Source organism: Thermobia domestica, chromosome 13 (assembly GCF_964235325.1).
Source record: "Thermobia domestica chromosome 13, izTheDome1.hap1.1, whole genome shotgun sequence".
In the NCBI taxonomy this organism is placed as follows: Eukaryota; Metazoa; Arthropoda; class Insecta; order Zygentoma; family Lepismatidae; genus Thermobia; species Thermobia domestica.
Window position 1 is genome coordinate 215,354,051 of NC_137466.1, and position 22,935 is coordinate 215,376,985.

The following is a 22,935-nucleotide window of genomic DNA, read 5'->3' on the forward strand; positions in this document are numbered from 1 at the left end:
CATTACATTTTCAAAATTATTACACATACAGTAATGGAAAATATATGAACAGAAGCGGAAACTGCAACTTCTTACTATGACGCTCTTGGTAGTAGGCAAGGCGAATTTAGTGCACTTAACAAATGGTGATAAAGTGGGGATTTTTTTTTAAATATCAGTTAGTGTAATGCTGAATGCAACTAAAAGATAATACCAGAAAGAACGAAGGTTACCAGAGCATTATGCAGTTCGAGACCGTGTTTATATATTACTGTTACTACTAACAATACTGCTAGAGCTCATAGGACACATCATCACTGCTGTGATTACCATTAACAGGGGAGTGCTGCAATACGTAGGGTCCGAACCTTATTACCACTTGGGGATGTGTCGTATAATTAGAGAAGTAAATATAGAACTTTTGTAGTATATGATGACAATTCTTGAGAGTTACCAGTTCTTTTCGTATATTGATTATTGTTGTATGTGTAATACTTTGGTAAGTACATTGTTTTGAAATCCGATGAATCATGCATGTAGTAGGCTTGCATTAATTACTTGCAACATTTACTTGTTAAATTAAATAATAATAGAAAAAATATTATATTTATTCTAAAACGTTTTTGAAAGCTATTCCAAATCCCAGCTATGTAAGGGATTTGGAAAATTCAGAAAGATTTGACAGTTCATTACAATTAATGTTTAATTAATTGATAATTAAGCAAATTTATTAGTAAATTTAAAAAAAATAAATATTTGTAAGTATTTGGTGATTTTTAAGATTTGTTTACTTTCTTGTGTATTCAGGTAGCACTGTTTTAGATTTTTTTTAAATGTTAATTAAAACTATTTTTTTTTCATTGTTTTCCTGTTATATTCCTATTACCTTACATTATGCATAGTAGTTTACAATATTACGTTTTCCTTGCTATACATTTTAGTTGAACATTTTCATTTATCTGTTGCTTCTTTGTTTTCCATTTTCCTTCGTTTTCTTTCTCTTTTTCTTGAATGCTACATTTTTTTTTTCTGAGAACTCAATCTATGATTATTTATTTTTAAAGAATAGATAAATAGATTTTCTACATGTCACACATTCGGGTAGTATTTAAATTCCTCAGTGATCTACCTTGCTTTTTCCACATTCATAATAAATATTTTACAAATTAATAAACAATTGTACAATGTTAGAATGTACTTCTGTAACTAATTTGTATAATAAGTTTTTGTAAATGACACAAACCATAGGATAACATAAACAGTATTCAGTGGCAGCTCTTAAGGGAAATCGCATCGGTAAAAAAATAAATTTTGTCCTTACAAGCTCAGAGAAGAAAGCTTATCTAAGGTATTAATTCTTATATATAGCCTTTTGAAGCTGTTTAAAGTTTTCTGCCCTCTGCTTGTAGCAATGAACTTTAAATTTTTACCGATGTGATTTCCCTCAAGAGCCGCCGTTGACGGTATTATTGGCAACTCTTGAAACAATCCTTGAATCTATTACTAAAATTTTTAGAACATGTGGATGCATAACAGATACATTATAGATTTTTCTCTACTGCAACAAAAATAGAAATCAATTCAATTTTAGCATAAAATCAAGCTATTATTATGTGTTCTTGTCGTACTCCTAAACCGTTAAAGTTTTTCCAGTTAAATATAGTTACTTTTCTTCAATGCTGGTGTCATGGGCGTAGTAAAGCAATAAAGAACTAACGACCATGCCATAACTAAAATGTACCCACGATTGGATAAATTTCTAATTCCATTGTTTATACTAATTTGAGGATGCCATATCCAATTAAGCTATTTTTAAACATAGCTGTACATGGAATCACTAGCATAATTACCTCAAATTCGAGATCTTTATATCTATATATACCCCTAATTTGACATTTTTCTAGGACGTATATGTTTAAAAACAATTCACAGCCACACACACACACAAAATAAATAAATAATAAAAAAATAAAAACAAATAGAAATAATAAAGTTCTGTGCTGGTGACCTTAGGGTATGGATTTGATGTACGTATTTTGTTACACAGAATCCAAATTTCAAAAGCCCAGGACGATTGACCGTTTCATTTTTATTATGGGCGAAAAAGTTGAGTGATTTTGGATAGGGAAGATAGACCTAACATAGCATACAGAAAAAAAAATTCTGTACGGCAGAGCCCAGCGTATGGATCCGATGTATTTTATTGCGCTGAATCCAATTTTCGAGACCCCAGGGGCGAATACACATCTGTTTCGCCCATAAAGCAAAATTGACACGGTCATTCGTCCTGGGGTTTCGAAATTTGGATTCGCCGTAACAAAATATATTGAATCCATACCCTGCACAGAACTCTTTTTTTTTTTATGTGACTGTGTAATTACCTCAAATTCGGAATTTTTATATTTATTTATGTCCTTAATTTGACATCACTTTTCTAGGACGCGTATGTTTAAAAATAGTACAGTTGAATTCAACTTCCTCAAATTAGTATATAAAAAAAATGAATTAGAAATGTATTCAAGCGTAAACGGAACTTTTTCTATTGGTGTAAGCGGCACTTCAAAAGACCCCAACTTTGAGGCCATTTTTCTTGTGACCCCATGGACGAATATGCTAAATAGTTTCGATAAATTCATCATCAATAAATTAGTTTAAAAGGTGGAATTAAAAATTTATCCAAGCGTGGAAACCTTATATTAATGGCATAATCATTTCTTTTCTTTAAATTTAATGATTAAAATGTGAGAAGTGTGATGCAAAACAACATTTCTTTGATTTTATTCCTTAAATTTATTTTATAACTTAGTTCATTTAACTTCAGAAGTAACTGAGTGAGTTAAAACAAAGAATTCGAGCATGAGGATAATAAAATAAATACATTAATAATAGAATTTATGAACTTATCTATATATATGAACGAGATGCACGTGATTTGTTAAATTTATTTTTGTTTTTTGCAATAATATTTGTTTTGAAAAATAAAGTTACGAAGATAATATTTGGTGCAAAAATAGACGAACAAATGTATAATGAAGAAAATTACAGATTGCAGAACTTAATTAATATACACTCCTCAGCAAATATATTTTGAATAATTAAAACAGATATCTTAGACACTGAGTACGTTATTCATACTGAAATACTGTTTAGATGTGTAGAATTTTAATTTGGGAAGCTTGTGGGAAAGACACGTAGACCAAGAAGGTAATGGAATAATAACATGACATCAAGGTGAGTATTACTATTAAAGAGGTTAGAAACAATAATCCTCATTGGCATAGGATAAATCCAGTGAAGAGTTACTTAGTTTTCAGAAAGTTGCGTACGTACGCCATTTTATTTATTTATTTTTAGCTCATTGATTTCGATGAGGAAGTAATTTTCTGTTTTCTTTGAAATAAACTCGAATTTTAATGAAGTAATTTTGCTGATTTCTTTAACTCTGGTTAAATTTCCCTTGCTTTTTCAAAATGAATTTGCTTTACATGTGAATTACTTAAATTAAATTTTATTATTAAATATTAAGGGGTCCCATCAGGGCGAAATTAAAATAGAGCTAATTTTACATTAATTATGTGATATCTTCAAATAGATAAAAGATAATCGAAAAGTGGAACAAGAGCTCGCTAGACAATATTATTTTACCTGAGATACCGTTATCACGACTCGCTTATCTGCTTTCGATTTCCAGCCATTTAGAAAATCAGCATTTATTTTCACGTTTATAAATGGCTGCAAACGGAAAACCTACTAAGTGACTCATGATAACGGTACCTCATGCAAAATAATATTGACTAGCGCGCTTTTGTTCCACATTTCAGTTATCTTTTATCTATTTGAAGATATTAGATAATTACTGTAAAATTAGCGGTATTTTAATATCGCAGAGATTAGGCCTCTTAAAATTATGTAACACAAAATTCAAGTTTCACAAAATAAGGTATATTTAAATGAATTTAAAGAGGAAATCAATAAAAATACTTAATTAAAATTTCAATTCATTTCAAAGAAAACAAGAATATAATTTACTATTTAAATCAACGCGTTAAAAATATAAATGACATTAATGAACTTGAAGAATAATAACCACTTGCACTATTTCAATACTAATAAGAGAAATAACTACATGCACTATTTCAATACTGAGAGAAATAATAACTACTTGCATTATTTCAATATTAATAGAGAACTAATAGCCACTTGTACTATTTTAATATTAATAAGAGAAATAATAACCACTTGCACTATTTCAATATTAATAACAGAACTAATAACCATTTGCACTATTGCAATACTAATAACAGAACTAATAACACTTGCACTATTTCAGTACTAATAATTTGATTTTGTACTAAAATTCTATTGATTTCTATTTACTCCTGGCAAAAGAAAAACGTCTTCAAATAAACAGTTTATCATTCGTGTGTTTTAAGTTCTTTAGTAGCCCTTTGTATATCGATACACATAAATTGAATGTATTGAAAAACAAAGTCGTATTGTGTATACAATTTCTTTTGTTACATGTATATTATCAGCTCGTTGTGTCCTACTGCTGGATGGTTTGATGCCTTAGAAGTGTGTTTCATCTGCCCAACCACCATTAACTTGTAATTCTTATCTTCTTTTCACAGGTGAGGGAATCCACGGATTCAAGAGATAAATCTGATTCCTAATGGCTTATGAAGCATTTTGTATAAGGGAAGATGATTTAACTTGCGTAGTAATATGTATATATTTATTTATTTATTTATTTATGTATTGTTTTCTTTTTTCCAATACTATTTTTCTCTTTCTGTAGCTGCGCTACAACTCTTAATAACATCTTAAACATTATAATGATTTTTTTAAAAACTACTGAATTAATTATGGATATTGCAATATTTTTACAGGCAATATGGGATTGGGCATGTAGAATCACTTAAAATTGGTGCCAGCACCATATGGGACTTGGTCACGCATGATTAAAGGTGTACACATTTGCGGCAGCAACTAAACTTTTTTTGAAAAAGTCGTTGTAAACACGTATTTAGTAAGATCTCTTTTGCTCCTGTATGCAGGCATCTTATTATCTAGTGCACAACTATACGGGTAAACATTGATGTAAATCAGTGACAATCAAATATGGTAATAAAATCCACAGTTTTATTTTTAACACTTATTCCACAAACTAGTATATACAAGTGACATGAAGAACAAAGTGTTTGCAGTATCGAAAAATCATGATATTACGACGTAATCATCTACTAATAGAGAAACATCGTATCTGTTTCACAAATTTGATTTTAGTTTAGTCAAATTATAAAACATACATTGCTGTATAAATGTCATCAAATATGAAGGTTCATTTCAAAATATTTCGACATACGTGTTACATGAAAGAGTTACTTTGTGTGCCGTATATACTCACAAGTGTGTCTGACATTTCTGTGGCGGGGTATCAGCGCGTGCACATTGCCGTCCAGGTGGGGAGGAATTGTTGACTAACCACTTTCGCTTTCTTCTCCCGGGCGCAACCTGATGTGTTGACTGGACAATGGAGGTGCCGCTAACGGATGCTGAAGATACCCGTCCATCTGACATTAAAAAGAGAATGCACGGTGACAGATGTGTATCGGACAAAACAAGTGTTCTCACTTTCGTGGTAGACAAAACAGATTTAAAGACAATTAGCGGATAGGATAATTGAAAATCGCATTAGTGATGTGACAGTGACTGTTGTAGACAATTTCATTCAAGACGACAAGAAAGCGTCTTACACTCAGCTGTTCTTTAGCAGTGTCTTCATTGTTCAGTCACACAATATCATATTGCATCCAGGGGGGAAAGTGAGAAAGTGCTTAGTCAACAATGACTTGCCGCTTGGATGGCAAAGCGGATGCACTGATACCCTGCCACAGGAATGTCATGTACACCTGTGGGTATACACTGCACACAGAATAACTGTAACTGTCTCATAAAACACGTATGTCGGGATATTTTAAAATGAACCTTTTCGTTTGATGGTACCTGATTTTGGTAAAATTTAGTTCCTTCTTCTTATCGATAGGAACGAAATATGGTATTCCATGGAAGTTGGACACACATTTTGTAACAAGCTAATTTTGGCACTCTGGATATTTAATGGATTCTTCTTCTCGAGATGAATAATAGATCTGGAAAACTCAGTGAAAGGTTTATAATATCCAGAAGTAGTAATTTTATATATAAAGTGCTTGATTCAAATGACATAGGAAAATTACTATAAATAAAGAGCACAATAGACACACAACACTAGACACATAGCAGTAGTAATGTCTGCGACAATTTATACCGTACTACTATATAATAAATTTTCATACATTTGAAAGATGTTGTTTCGCTTCGATCCTTGGATTTTAAGTCTGTTATCAAATGACTAACGTCTTCTATGTCTGATAATAGTTCGAATTTCATATTGCAAATTTGATCTTGTTTTAAAAGGCAGTTTCCTTCCTGGCGCTATGACACAATGGATTATACGATAAAACCGTGTTTGCGCATTCCTTTTCTCATAGTTTCAGCGTTGAGAATCACGTAGTTGTGTTTTAAAATGAGATTGATAGCACAACTAGGTTTATGTATGCCATGTTCATTGCATGTTATGATTCTTGCATTCTACAGATACTGTTTACGGTTTTGTTCTTCATGTTTCAGTTTCGAACGATTTCTGGTCTGGTTCTGACAGATTTATTTGATTTCTGAAATTACATATATATGTAATATTTATTACTTTTAAGAAGTTGGAAACTTCTTTGTCCCTTCCATTGGTTTGATGTACTTTCTAAAACTCGTTATTATGATAATATCTAAAATGTAATTCAAACTTTCATGTTAGCTGGTTCTTCAGGTTTAACGTCATACGTGTATGGATCACCTAAATGTATTACAATTGTATAATTCACTTTAGTCGTTACTCGCTATTTCGATGTCCCTGAGGAACACATGACAAGTATTTTAGGGTATTAACTTTAGCTATGAATGACTATATTAACATTTCTTTGAGGAACAAAAGCATGTCTCTTAGATGACGTTCATGACAAACCATCTCTGAGGAATAGACTTTTGTCGTTTGATATTCCTCTTAAAAACATACGCCTCTCTTAGGAGTCATCAATGACTCTGTTACAAATGACACAAATGACACAAATGATACGAGGGCTATCCAGAAACTTCCAGACGTTTTGATCCATCGCGGCAGTGGGCGGGATTATAGTCGCCATCTTGGTGTCAGAACGCTGCCACACTCAGTACGCATCCAGATGTGGTAGCGTGAGGACTGTGACGTTCTTACTGTGCTTTCTGTGACGTGTTATAATGTGCACTGCAATTCAAACTCCCGCCTCTTGTGAGGTGCGTTCTATGATCAGGTTTTTGTTGACAAAAAACCACAAGCCAGTTGAAAAGTTAGGGCTCGTATATCTCTCAGGACTCATCAATAGCTCTGTCGAACTGCCTCTGAGGAACATACGACATATCTGTAAGAAATTGACTTCAGACGTCAATGAGAGGCAGAATGTCTCAGCGAGGGAGCGTTCACTTCTGATGTGAGAGAACCCTGGTTTGATTTCTGTTCATGTGAGTTTGTGGAGGACAACACCATGTTCATAAGTTTTCCCTGGTTCCTCTTGTTTCCTTCCGCATTCTCTTTTCACCACATTTTTCTTCATCATTCACTTTTATTGATAATCTCTCTCTCCCTTAGCCTAAAAGAACACGTTAAATTAAAAATTTTATTTGATTTTATTTTAACCAACAAATGGCTCTATCGATATTTCTCTGAGGAAAAAACATTCTTTTACGAGTCATCAATATCCCTGCTGATATTTCTCTGAGGATTAAGTGATATGTGTCTCAGAACCTATTAATTGCTCTGTCGAAGCCTGTGAGGAAGATACGTTATATTTCTAAGGGGAATAATTTTGGTTGTTGATGGCTGTATCGATATTTGTTCCTGAGGAATATATATGACTCCCAGGCAGCCAGCGAATCAAGTCAGACGAACCATTGTAAAACATTGAAGTGATTTAAACATAACATTAAATCTTAAAAACCAGCCGATGTAATTCTAAAAGAAACTGAAAAATATCAGTCTCTTACATATGACATTAAATTAACTGAACTTGGCTTATTTGGCTGTTACATAATAATGCTGTTTGTGTTTAATTGAATTCTGTTCCTTGTTTAGATAAACCAATAATTTTGTAGAATATAAATACGCACAAATAACTTCTTTTTTTTACCAAAGTTAGCTGAGAATTAGTTTTCCTTCATTTTAGCTTTCCGCTTTTTGTTGACATTCCTTTATGTTACATTTTCTTTCTTCGAAATTCGTTTGCATAATTATGAAAAAAAAAAAAAAAAACGCTTACACTATTCCTTACGTTAGGTGTAACGTGCCACAAATGGAAATAATTAACGCTATAAAGACAATCAAAGATGAAATGCAATGAAGCAGAATTATGACAGTAATATATAAGTTCGTATTTACCTAATTTTTCTAGGAAATTTGTAATTAAATAAAACAATCACAACACACTTCATGTCTTATTGTGTTTGCGCTGTAAAATTTAATATTATATTAATGGATTATGGAAATGGATTATGGAATGTTTACTTTACCCGAGCCGTGCGTTAGAAATTTTATTACATACCGAACTGAGCCAATGGAACAGGTAAAATATGTGATAAACGAAATTAGGCATAGGAGACCTTCCTCACAATTAAATGGTTCCTGTTCTTTTGATAGCTCCGGATTGAACCTCCACAATTCGTGTTCCACATGAAACAGTAGGTTACTTCATATGTAATTTTATCGGAGGAAAGATATAATACAGTGTATAGTTAGTACACGAACAATATAGGTAGTTAGTTTGTTATAAAGAGTGTAATTACGTATAAAATAGGGATGGTGGACTAGTGGGAACTCGAACTTGGTTCTATTTCCTGATATTGTCCAGCAAGAGGATACGTTCTGGTATTTTGAGCCCCATCAGTCCAGCGACAAGATTTTTCTGAATAATTACGTCCCTTAATGTCTTTATAATGTATTTCAAAAGCAAAAAAATTGCAATTACATAATACACCGATAAGTACAGGTACAGTTACCGAAAAACGTTACATAAAATACTAAGCTCTACAAGGGAGAATTTCTATTATAAACTAAATTTACAACAGATCAAGCTAGTATTTGAAACATTACGTTAAACTGAATAAACACTCTTCTATCCATAATGAAAATTTATCATGGTATTATTCAGTTTTAAAGTTTAACAACTTATGTTAAACATTACATTTTCTTTCCTTTTGTACTAAAATTACCCCAAGTTAGAATTTTTCATAATCAATCGTAATCACGTTCGCTTTACTTGCACGATGCCCCATCATATTAACTGAATAAATTATGAGTTGTGGATACACATTGAAACTTCGTCACTATATTCTTGAATATTGCGTGTAACCTATTATATTTCATTACTACGTTGAATTTTATTTTGATAAACTCAATTGAGGTTTACAATATAATTTATTGTAAATTGACAGATTAGAAATTAACTTTCAATTGTGAAAAAGGACTAAGAATCACGATATCATTCTGTCCAACTAAATTCTAACAAATGTATGATGGTATCTTCATTCTTTGTCTACCTTTTTACTTTGTACGTTGCATTTCTTCTTTGTTTTCTTTGTTAGTTGTATATTTAATTCTTTGTTAGGTGGCATTTATTTATTTTTTTTTTTTTTTACAAATGTATTGTTCCACTTCAAAATAATGTGGGATAAATTTTAGAATACAATAATGATTCGTAATATGTATATGTGTATTTAGTTACTTCTTTTTTTCTAGATTTTTTTTTACAAAAGTTTCAATTTATAAAAATTTATTTATTTTACAGGGGAAAAAACGAAGGAAAGAACTTGAATATGATAAACTTGTGATGATCTTTGAAGAAAATGCACCCCTTCCACCGCCAGGTACAAAATAAAAACCATCTTCTCCAAATATGCCATATTATTATTAATAACAGGATACTTGTGCGCGGACAGTACAATTAATATAAAAGACAAGACATATTCAGATATGTATATAATATTTTAAATTGGCGTAAACAAGTGTCTTGCAATGCAAATGAAATCAAAAATAATCCTATCGTTAATTTGTATATATATAGAGAGATTATAAATATTACAATATAGCTACAGATTTCATACTGAAGTTTAACATATATATTTTTAGTGCTTGAAGAATGATGATGTGAGTTTTCTAGTGTTTGTGTGCAAGTGGGAAGACCGACCGAGATGAATGTGCTATGTGCATTTTGAATCAAGTGTCTTTTTAAACTACGAACTTATCATTTTTGGTATCTTCATATCATTCTTTTATGAATGTTGTCTGTTTTTTTAGGTGTTTGTGTTGTATGTTCATACATACGTATACATACGTGTATATATATAATTTGTATGATTGTGATAATTTGTATATAACTATTTTGCAAAGTGTTATGTATAAGCCATTCAACGTTTTTTAAGTGTTTTTTTTTCTTTGAAACGTGGAAAGAAGAAATCTATGTACCTTTTACATACATTCAGAAATAATGATTATTCATAATTTATATGTTTGTCATGTTGTCTTAAAGAAAGCGGTTACACAGAACTTTTGTGTTGACTGTTGTGCTTACTAGTAAGAGTACATGAGAAGTTATGTAACTTCGAGTTCCTGTAATGAGTACAACTTTACAAGGTAGCTTAATCATAATATCAAGATGAAAATATTTTAACCACATCACGGCGCAGCTGGTAATGTTTTAATTATTATTTTGTGCTGAGGAAATGGTATGAACTTGCGCGAGTACAGTTTAATGCAAAGAAAGTAAAGAAAAAAATATCAAAAACATTTCTCATCGAAACATCTTTTCTTAGTGTATAAATGTTTTATATTTATAGAAAAATTACGCAGTTGTGAAGTTTTAAAAGAAATATTTTGTATTGTTTGAAATAAGAAACAAATATTTATTTTTAAAATCTGTGTTTTTTAACAGTAATATTCATCAAATCTCTTTTTTTCTCTATCCTGAGCTCAATTTTGCTTAATTTCCAAGATTTTAAGATGTTCGAAACAAAAATGTAACGACAACTTTATTCTCAGTCAGAGGTCAGAGTTTGCAGTTAGCACATTTTGTAGCAATCAAAAGGAAAGAAAGGTTTTACTTACCAATGCGTAGATAAAAAGAGACGCGTTGCTGACTATAAAACATTTCTTTTCTTTTGATTAATGCTAGATACTTTGCTCAAATTTTTTTCCGTGCATTTGCAATAACGAAATAAGTATTGTCAAAAATAGTATCTTTTTACCACAGCTGACAGATTCTGTGTATATATAATTTTTCCTATTTTGGTTAAACATGTTGCGATAAATACAATGAATCTTTAAGTTAACGAAATCTATTTCCAGAAACCATAATACCAAACAATATTTTTAATATGAAGTCACTAATCCTAATTTCATGGTTTAATGGCGATTTATATACTATGAAACCTGTAATTTCAAGAATATGCACAAAGATTTAAAATAGGCACCTCTCAACTCTACACTGAAATCAGGTCGTTCAGCTTTTCAATCATCAATATTTATGTTTTTTCTACTTGAATTCTAATGACTTTCAGCTAATGGAAAGTCTAAAATACAGAAGCTAATTCGGAAATTGGCCTAAGAGTAATATGAAAATCAAGGTGAAGGCATTTCATAAATACTTAACGAAATATCTCGATAAGAGTATAAACTTACAGGCGATAATACTTTGTCACAATTTTAAACGAAAAGTAATAATAATATAGAGCTTTCGAATCTTCTCAGAGCTCTATTCTATCCATGCTTAATAGAAAGAGAAATAGCAATTCGTTGTTCGGTTATCTTCAACAAAAATTAGATTATACCGAATTCCTGATTTGAGATTGTGAAATAATAGTAGAGAATGCATTGAAACTACTGTGTGCATTTCCAGTGTTTCTTCAAACATACTTAGGCCCCCTCTCTTCTCTTCCTTCCCCTCAAACTTGGCCAACCACCCTTCCGCAACTGAGATAAATTAATTTATGATTGCATGTCACTCGTGCAGGATACATCCTTTAGCAAATAGGATCTCAGTGAAGCCACTTCATATTTTGAATTAGCACCCCTCCGGGCAAAATTTTCTGTAACAAAGCTTGTACATTAGCTCAGATATTCACACATTATTGTAATTGATTTACGATTGGCTACATACATAAATTGCCCATAAAGTGGTGACTCACCCTACATCTTATTTTCTCAGCAATATTCGACACGAGAACTCTTATACAGTTCAAACATGGGAAACATTTAGTTTTTTTCCCCTGAAACTGTTCTAAACTTTATTATCATTTTGTTGCGTTTGTATATCGAACGATTTGGAAGTTTTCTCATATCTTTAACAATCACGGGCAACTTGAAGGAATACCTGGGAGAAATAATTTAAGAGGAATTGTTGTATTGAACTTTCATCGATTGACTCTTTTGTGAGAAATATCAATGCAAGATCTTTACTACGTGTGTTGTATGGTTTACAACAATAATTCAATTAATTTTGCAGTGTACACTCACCTTCGTGCTGCACCCAATATATTATAATATGTGGTTCTAGAAGTTGTAGGCACTTCGATTTTCTTTTCAAAAATCGTTCACCATTAACCGAAAATTTGCTTAAAATTTAACTGGCTGTATGTCAGACAATCCGCTTTATTAAAAAGTAGGACTGATTTCACCCAAGAAAGAATTATATTAAGTTTGAAACTCGCAGAAAGATCTTTTCCATTTTACCTTATTAAGAATTCTTTTCTGTTTGGAAAGACAATAAGTTAAAACTAGAAAGTTCTAACTTTTTGCATGAATTATTGTAGGTGGACTGCACATTACAACACAAAATATATAGTAACAAGAAAGCAGGAAAGAAACAAAAAGACTGGGGGTATAAAGAATACTCTTGCCATCTGATGCTATATGCATACAAGAACGGAACCTTTTGCATTTTCAAAGTACAAAAGCTGGATAAAAAATTCATGTTGTGCCAGTCGAATTGAAAGATAATATACGGTACGTTTAGTACCGCAAAGAATTTTATATAAACACTTACCCGATTATACAGAAATCGTTAATATTATACAATTTACACTTATTATCGTTTTAGAGCAGTGTAAATCCTAAAGCTCTCAGAATATAGAATTTCTGTATTACCACCTGCAGAACAAAAATTATATGAGAATATAACATATACGATATGAGAAACACTTTTGTTAAAAATGAAGCTATCAATTCGGGAGCACGAGATTAATGAGAGATATTCCGTATGACTGATAGAGTAGATAGAATAGCTGATAGAATAGATAAAGTCTAATTCAATCTAGTCCAATCTTTTATGTTTATAAATTCCACATAATTATTATATGCATTACGTAAGCTGCATTATACATTTACCTCTCAGTGTATGCTCTTATACTATGTCTAGAGACGCTCCAGTACGCAGTCAATGTAAGGAAAACTAATTACATAATTATCTCGACAACTAGTTATTTTTGAATCAGCAATCTTTCGATTGGTTTACTCATCTATCCGTCCTTCTCTATTCTGAGCTAGAATTTCCATTTCTTTGTAGTTTTCTCTCCCTATATTTTATATCACTTGTTTCGTATATTTCAGCCTCGGTCTTTCTGTTTGTAATTTTTCTTGTCATTCCCTCCATAGCTAAGAACATGATTTCTTCGTATCTTGTAATATGCCCAATCACACTTATTTCTTCTTTCAGAAACTGTCCTGATTTTACCCTTCTTTTCTCTTGCTATTTTGAACACTGGTTCATTAATCTTGTCCACCCATATAATATTTACTGTTCTTCTATAACATTATATTTTTAAGGTTTCCTTTCCGTGTTTTCTTTTCCCAAAGTCTATGCTTCACGTTCATAAAATGTGACATTCCATTCATGTGCTTTTATCAGCCTTAGCTCTACGCTGACATTTGGTCAGAATCTTTCGTTTTTCTTCAAATGCTTTCTCTGCTATAGCTATTCTGGATTTTGCATCTCGTTTACATGCATTATCGCCTGTTACTTTACTCCTTTAGTAAGTGAATTTCTGCATTTCTTCCCTCAGGTCTATTTTGATATTCATTTTACTTGTGCATTTCATAACTTTTCTCTTGTTGATCGTCAAGCAGAATTTGCTGCGACCTCCTGCATTCCATTTCCTTTCAATACCTTCCGTCAATTACGAGTAATTATGTCCAATCAAATTTTGAGAGAAATACTTGTACCTAAGTAAGTAAAAACAGAGGTTACACCCAAAGAACAGAAACACACACACACACACACACACACACATATATATATATATATATATATATATATATATATATATATATATAGTAATTCCATTTGGCTTTGTGTAATTTAGACAGCTAGTGTAGAGAAATGAAGAACATTGGTTCCCTATAACACACAAACACTATAGCTTAATTATTTGAATGTTCGTTGTAACAGCATTAATTGAACGTAGGACAACTTAATTCTGATAAAGATACAGAAACATATTCACATTTGGTTAACTCTGGACCAAATGCCTTTCAATTGGCTGATAGGAAATAGCGTTTTATTCAGCATCACTGCTAAACAAATCTGGGCTCACGTCGGATTCGAAACTTAAGTATTTCATTGCGCTCAATTTCGGAATTACTCGCTTTTCGCTACTTGTCAGTGTTGTTGCTATTAGGAAGACTTTATGACAAATAGTTATTAAGCAAATAACGCAATGTATTTACAATGTCGAAAATGTAACAGATGCAACTAATATTCTCCATGGCTAAGAAATAGCTTTATTCAAACATAGCGCCTCAAACTTTCTTTATCAAAAGTTGGTTAGATGAAACTAAGCAACAATTGCTAAAATTGTAAATAGGTCTTGCTGTTCATGCTTAAGGTTATTTTAATTTTATTATTAAGAGTAGAGCGTTCACCTGTGGTGCATGGGGTCCTTGGTTCGATCCCACCTCGCGCCAAATGAGCTTTGTGGTGGACAAACACTGTGTGCGTGAGTTTTCTCGGGGTTCCCCCGTTCCCTTCCACTTTCAATTCCACCATTTCACTCATTTCTCATCATCGTCGTCTCCTTTAGCTTAGCCGCAGAACCGTGGGATGTAAAACTTAAAGATTTCATTTCATTTTTTTATGAGTAAGAATCTATAATACTGCGGAAGAAATTGCACCAGAAAAGGAAATCTTTAACATGGAAGAAAAGTATTTTTTTTTGTTAATATCATTAGATAAAGAATATTTTGTACAAAATATTACTATATATATATATTCAACAAATAATTTATAGGTGCTTATTGTTTACTTCAAACTTCAGAATTCTTCTAAGTAAATTCTTATGCGTTTTTTAAATAAAAAATAAAATATAGCTGTGGTATTTTGATAGATATGTCATTAATGCAACATAAGAAGAAAAGTTCCATCTTCATGTTAAAGTTGACTCTTTTCTTTTGCAATTCAATTCAAAATATTGGTAGCAGTTAAAGAAAAGAAAAAATATCTGCAAAAACTACTGAAGACGCATAGAACATTCTGTATTGTCAACCAAGTACGTAAAAAATGTCAAAAACATTAAAAATTGGCTTTAAAAATCCATTACTGAGTTACATCAATAATTTACACAATGGATGGTACCATTTTAGTATAGGTTTCTGTAGTTTTATTACGTACGAAATTCAACTAATTCTAGAAGATATTAACATGTTGCAAGTTGTGCATTAGTTTAGAAATCGACTTCAAAATTAAACCTAGATTTATAGTAATTGGTTACTTTATATGTTTAGTTTCGTATTGTGTTATTCTGGATTACTATTCTGGATATCATCCACACGGAGTACTTTGGAGTAAACCCTGAGAAATTATAGATCAAAATAGATGAAGCGTAGTTTAAATGAGATTTCAATGATCGGTTGCCATGTAGCGCAATAAATTCGATAAGGACGTTAGCTTTATGAGCTAATATATTTTACGAAGTTTTCACACTGTTTCAAGCCTTTTCATCTGTGTTTTCTTTCAAATTCAAATTCATGGAGGACTAACTACATTATCCTGTGGCTTTAGAAACTCAAAATTCATCGTCGCAGTGAATAAAGAACACCGTTATATCCTACCCAGTCCCATAGAAATCCACGCGGGATTAGTACATCTTACTTCCAAAAAGTCTTGTTTTATGTTCCCCATCTTCATCTAGGCCTACCCAGAGGATTGTTACCCACAGGCTTTCCAAATAAAACTCTATACATTAAGCATAAATTTTCCACTCAAGTATCCCGCCCATCTTCACGCAATGATTCTTACAACATCTGATGTCTCGTACATATTGTGAAATTTCTGTTATATAATTATCTTCATTCACATATTTAGTCATCTCATATTGAGGTCCAGACATTTTCCTCAAGACCAGAGTAGGCTTTTGAGAGTAGTGTTATAGGTAAAAATTGAAGCGTTAGTGCTTCAAATTAAGGGAAGAAAAGTTACCTGATGTATAAATTATTGCATACTAGAACATTAGGTAAGTTTTCTTACCGTAGTTTGAAGAGATAAAACTTTGATTTTAGAAATTGACTTACCTCACTAGTCGCCTCTGCTGAAGAATTTACTTTCGAATATCCTTAGCTTGTGTTCATCCCATAATGTTAATGACCAATTTTCGCATCCATATAATACTACTTCAATTCTATGCTTTCCTAGATTTTCAAGTTAACTCTTCTCGATATTAGTACTGATAAATAATTAGTGTGTCGATCGAGTAGCAACATGCTTTTCTGCCATCAATCTTTCTAACTTCATTTCAAAACGAGAAACCAAGTAAAACTAAAATACATTTGGTAATACAAATGCTATGGAAATTAAATGAAACACAGATGAAAAAATAAATAAATAAGATAAACCTTCAATTATTATAAAGTTACTAGCTGTTAACGTTCTTATCTACAGCTATTTTTGTTAGTTACTTTGTACTTTATCACACAGTGTAATGGAACATGTTTTTATTGTGATAAATACTTTAACTGTGATAATGAAACAAAAGGAGTTCTTATTAAAATAGATTTTCGTTATAGGTGACTGTTACGTATATTCATTTATGTTCTGTCTGAAATTCTGAATATATGGATACATTAAAAGAAAAATAAGAACTATTTATAGGAAGTCATATATTATCACTGTAGAATAAAATTGTCGAAGAGCATTTTCATACATGAGATTTTATATTATAATATTTTTACTCATATAATTAAAATAAAATCTTTCTAAAATGATACAACTGTGTATTATAACATAGTTCAGAATTTGTCAAAAGATTTAGGACTTTGAAATTTTATTCGTAACTGGAAGTATACCTTTAAAAAAATCCTCGTAGTGTTGGTTATTAAAATGTTATATTTCGGTTATAGTTGTCGGCTTTGATCAGAAAAATATTAGGCTAAAATTGAGAATAAATAATCTCTGATCGAAACAGTAGCTATGTATTCATTATCTTCTTGTGTTACAGTTTCATGAATTTATTGTTGTCTTTATTATTACATACTATTCGTATGTGTGACGAAGGGAATGATAAACGCAAGTTGTTGTTAATATATAATTTAACGTTTTTGTCATATTTTGGTATTTATTTGCAAATATTTTTAGATTCAAAGCTAATATGAGCCGTATACAAGGTTAAAAAGTAATAACGTTAATAAAGTTAATTGAAAGCAATGGAGTCAACTGCCTATACGACCTCCACATATTTCGTGTCGATTTTTGACAAGATGCGTTAAAAAAGATCTGTACAGTCTTTCCGACCTTACATCCACTTTTCAATCTTTTTGACTTCATCCGAAATAGCCTTCAATAAGTAATATGAGGAGTTTTTGAAATGTGATTTTGCTATGATTTTTCATCAGTAATTTCAAAAGAAAAGAAAAAATGTTTCGTTCTGTTCATGCACTTTGTCTAATTTGCAGCCAACTTTGTGATTAATGAGTGAGAACTTTTTTTTTTTTTTTTTTTTTTTTTTTTTTTTGTAATTTGTTGAGGGTCAAATTTGTACTTAACATATTGAATTCAAGACTTAGTCTTTATTACACGCTCCATCACATTTCTTCTTTTTCTATTTATTATTATTTGAAAATAAGTCAGCAACAATAAAGATATGATACTTTGAGAAATAAGTCATTAAATACAAAATGCTATTAAATGAATTAACAGTGTTTTCAGACCTTTTATGTAGTGAAAAAGTTCAAGTGCTTGATAATTATGGCGTCATAATCTTTGCACAAGTTTTTATGGCCTATAAGAAAAGGCCTGGAATTCGAGTGCTTGATAATTATGACGTCATAATCTGCGCACAAAATCTTTAAGACCTATAAGAAAAGGCCTGGAATTCGAGTGCTTGATAATTATGACGTCATAATCTGCGCACAATTTTTTATGGCCTATAAGAAAAGATCTGGAAATAGTTATTAGTTCATTCAACAGCATTTTGTAAATGCTATCAGGTTTCTTTTTTACATTTTTAATAAGCATTTTTCAATTATTTACTAAAATTTAGAAAAAAGATATGTGGTGACCCTAGTGTTAGATAAGACCCTTGACTTAAAGAGTAATATTTTTAAGATTGAAATTTCTTCAACATTGTGAGTAATCTCTCATTTTTAATGTAATTAACGTAGGAACATTAAATATTAGGGATTTTAAATGTAGATAATCCGTATCAATTGTAAGTTAATGTTCCTTTGTCATTATGTTTTAATTAAAATAAAATCCATTTGCTTATGCATTGTTTCGTTAAGTAAAAAGGAAATTATATTGTTTACAGATTTTTTTCAAGATAATCTAAGAATTCTATGGTAATTTACCCTGTGAAATTGATCTAAAATTTTTTTCTATGTAGCTTTAAATTCTTATCTAAATGTTTGTTTTCTAAATATTACGTTAAACATGATTATTTAGAAATGTATTTTATTTTTATTAAAGTATAAAGCAATTATTTTTCAGGTATGTATGCTCAGGAGATATCAATTAATTTACCACATGTAGCAGGCTACGAATAAGTTTTGACAGCAGGCTGTCGTAGAATTTCGTGTTTTGCATTATAGTTCCCATATATTTATTGTAGAAGTAAATATAGAAATTTTGTAGCAATGGCTACATATATATGAACATGCATTTTGTGTACAATTTTTTTTTTTTTTTTTTGCTTCTCCGAGTTCTACAATTCAGTTTAGAATCTAAACGTTTATTTATTTTGTAATGACAAATTAAAATATCGGTTCAATTTATTAGACAGTACGTAAAGAAAATATTTCGTTTTACTTGTGAATTTAATTAAAATTTTAAGTTATTTTACAGTTATTTAATGATTTAGCGTTTAGGAATTCAGTTAGTAGTTTATATTAATGGTATATTTTTTTTCAAGTTTGATATTTTATTCCGTTTACGCGAAAACGTTATGGTAAACGTTGCAGAGCGCCAATATGTTAATTTTATTCCGTTTAAGCGAAAACGTTATAGTAAACGTTGGAGAGCGCCAATATGTTAGTTTTATGTTTTTTTATTACCATATATTCTAGGAAAATAGGAAAAACAATCTAATTAAACCCGTTTCTGAGATTTGCCTACCTTTTATTAGGAAATAGATCGAAATAAATTAAGGATATTAAAAGTGCTTTTTCATGGAATAAATGACCGAGGTTATGTATATTGTGATCTTTGAGGACTGTATTAAATAAAACGGTATGAGAGTAGGTACTATATGAGATTTGTTTTTGCAACCTTTCATTTTAATATCTCACAATTATGCCCTTTAGGCTAAGGGAGGTAGAGTTTTTGTTTACATATCCAAAAGTATATATTTTCACTTTCATGTACACTTATATCCAAAGTTATTGTCGCATGTCTATAAATATGTTGTTGTAGGAATATAATTTGATAATGAATTCGCCCGTTATTTCTTATAATGTTAGTATTTGTATAATCAGCAAAGACATGCATGTGGCAAATTTCATGTCAAAAGAGCAGTAAATAACAACAATAAAAAGAAAATAAAACTTTGTTGTTCCTTTAGCAACATTTTGTTTTACTCATTCTAATTTTTGTAGTTATAATTCTTTTCCTATGAAATTTACCAGAAATATACATTTCCCGATTATACACATAGTATCAGTATTAAAAGTATCCCGCAAAATCATTGTTAAATAATATTCTTACAAGAAGACAGCTATAGATATGCGACAATCATTTTGGACATGAGTGTACATTTGAAAGTGGAAAAAAATGAAATTGCTCATATTGGTAGATTGGAATTTGCGACTGTAGAGAAATTAATTAATATTCGTTTGTTCTGAAGACTGAGGAGGGGGAGGAGTGATAAAGAGTACATTAAAAAAAAAAACAACAAGAAAATAGAAAGAGACTATTATATAATTCTAAATTTCTCCCTAAGTTATTTCTTATTGAGCCTTCGAAATTGTAGTATCGAATAATTCAAGAACTGAGTAATTTATTTTGCGTATATCTGATTTTAGTTCTTGTTTTTTGCGTATTTTAATCCCTTAAATATGATGAATGTATTGGAAAAGGTAATCATTCAACACTGTTTTAAGTGTCTTCAGAATTTTTGCCGTATGGTACTTCGAATGTTTCAAATAGTATGTTCAGTTCTATTCTCAATGATTCTTCTGCCCAAACTCAGAAAATGTTTGTACTCTTTGGTCAATTTTGTAATTATTTTTCTTACAAAGTTAAACGAGGAGATAGTCACGTAAGAGTGCATCATATGCTGTATGGTGGCTCGGTACCTAAGCAGTTGTCTCTTGTACAAGAAATCACTAGATCAATCACGAACAAAATAAGTTTGTGGTAGATAGAATAGTATTTAAAAAAAAATTCTTGGTGTTCTTCCATTTCTTAACACTTTTACTTTCCGGAAGTGCTTCCATTGTTACTCTCTTGTATTTAGAATCTATCTCTTTTAGAATTGCAGAGTATAATTAGAAACGTTAGGTAAAACTTGCGTGTAACTAGTGATATATTTTATAACTTAACTTTTGAAACATCATGTTGAATTCCTAAACCTCTCAAGAAAATATTTTCTCGTTATGTCGGTTTGATAAATTGTACACATAATGACTACGATATCTTTTCTGTAGATACTGTTATTTTGAAAACTTTATTTAAAATTTTCAAACAATAATTTACAATAGTAGAATAAAATTAATTTTTATTTCGTAAAATGTTTTAAAATATGCATTTCTAGATGTAAGAAAGCTACATAACATATAAAACTATGTATAAACCTTTGTACTCAAAATACGTAAGACTGACGGTATGATTTTTAAATCTTGTGAACTCAGACAAAGTTTGTTGGAAGTATTAAAAATAAGGAGTTTGTGGTTGGATATTTATCAGTTCTATATATTAAAATAATACAAGGATATGATTGGTTGTTGTATGTTGTTTCGTGTTACATAAGGTAGTCCACAATATTTGTGGATTTTTTTATGTTTTCCTTTCTATGTGATAAATTACTTGTAAGTTTTGCATTGTATGTGAGTCAAGTTTTGTCACTTTTTGTAATATTTTGAAAGGAAAAATAAAATTGTTATTTCTGAGTTTTTCTCTTCATGAAAAATCACTATTGACATTTAAAATAATGTATTTGTACAATATAGTTCGAAAATAAACAGAAAACATTTTTGGAGTTAAAATATTGTTATTATATTTTTCTTAAATATTTCCTCGTCATGAACAAAAAGAACAATGCAACAGAAAATGCGCATTTGCCTTTAATAATTTTCATTGAATTTTGAAAATTGTCACATAAAATATGGATAACCAGTGCTGGCTCCAGAATTCTACGAGAGAGAAATGCAAATATTCATTTGATTTTGATTGTAAAGCAAATGAAATATTATGTAAGCTTACATTGCGGTGACGCATTAAGGATTTTACCGCATAAAAAACATCCCCCCTCAACTCGTCATGAAGTCGCTTGAGAAATGCGTCATTTGTAGTGCACTAGATGTAAGACTGATATCGTCAGGGAAGATGGTTAAAAAAGATGACTGTGGGGAAGATAATGACCCGGATGAGATTGCGAACATACTATCAACTAACTTGTTTGACTCAGAAGAAAACGAGTGCAATTGCATTGTAAATTTGCCATAAAACTTTTTTTCGTCTTTTTTACTTGGAGTGTTAAAAATTATAATTGAAATTGTCGAATAAATACCTTATCCTTTATCAGACGTTTCATTATTCCATGTAAGCTTATTTCTTACTGTCGTCTTTACTGATTTCTTTGTAATTCGACCATCCTAAGAACTTGGAAATTTCTGCTAGTTTCTCCAGTTTTTTATTTTATTATTTATTCAAGTACATGTTACTATAAATAACTTTTTGGAAACAAGTGTTATCTATTCATCTAACAGCTTATGCCAGGCTTTCTCAACGGTGTGTCGCGAAATTTCAGAATTTAATAATACATTTTATGCCAGCCAGAAGGCCCGGAGTCTATACTTCATACGACGTACTTTATTTTTATCATAAATTCTTTAATAATAATAATAATAATTTATTTATATATATAACAATTTTATTTACTGATAAAAGCGACACCACAGCCAAAACATTGATTTGGTCACATAAAATAAAAAGAACACGTATAAACAAGTATGAAAAGCATATTACACAAAATTTAAAAAGATGCAAGAAGCAACTTGAAGTATTAATTTATAAAACATATATCTTTTCATCTATTCAAAATGCTATCGGTATCACTGAGATTAGTTTCGTCGGCGTTCTTTAATAAGTGCGAGGTTGATTGTTTTTCTTAAATTCGTTAAGAGCTTCTACATGTTCT

General features: G+C 30.8%; 1 protein-coding gene across 13 annotated transcripts in view; it reads left to right on the plus strand.

Moving 5' to 3' along the window:
- LOC145669012 (period circadian protein-like) overlaps positions 1–21,685 on the plus strand; it is a 147,636-nt gene extending 125,951 nt beyond the window's left edge. For 9 of the 13 annotated variants that reach the window (XM_081737342.1, XM_081737341.1, XM_081737347.1 and 6 more), the window contains one exon: positions 9,891–21,685. In XM_081737342.1, the coding sequence (XP_081593468.1) occupies positions 9,891–9,980 (90 nt within the window). In that variant the 3' untranslated portion in view covers positions 9,981–21,685. Of the gene's footprint in view, positions 1–4,514; positions 4,707–4,868; positions 5,104–9,890 lie in introns of those variants that run through there. The other 4 variants (XR_014128128.1, XR_014128126.1, XR_014128127.1 and 1 more) reach the window with 4 other exon arrangements.
- Positions 21,686–22,935: the final 1,250 nt, after the last annotated feature.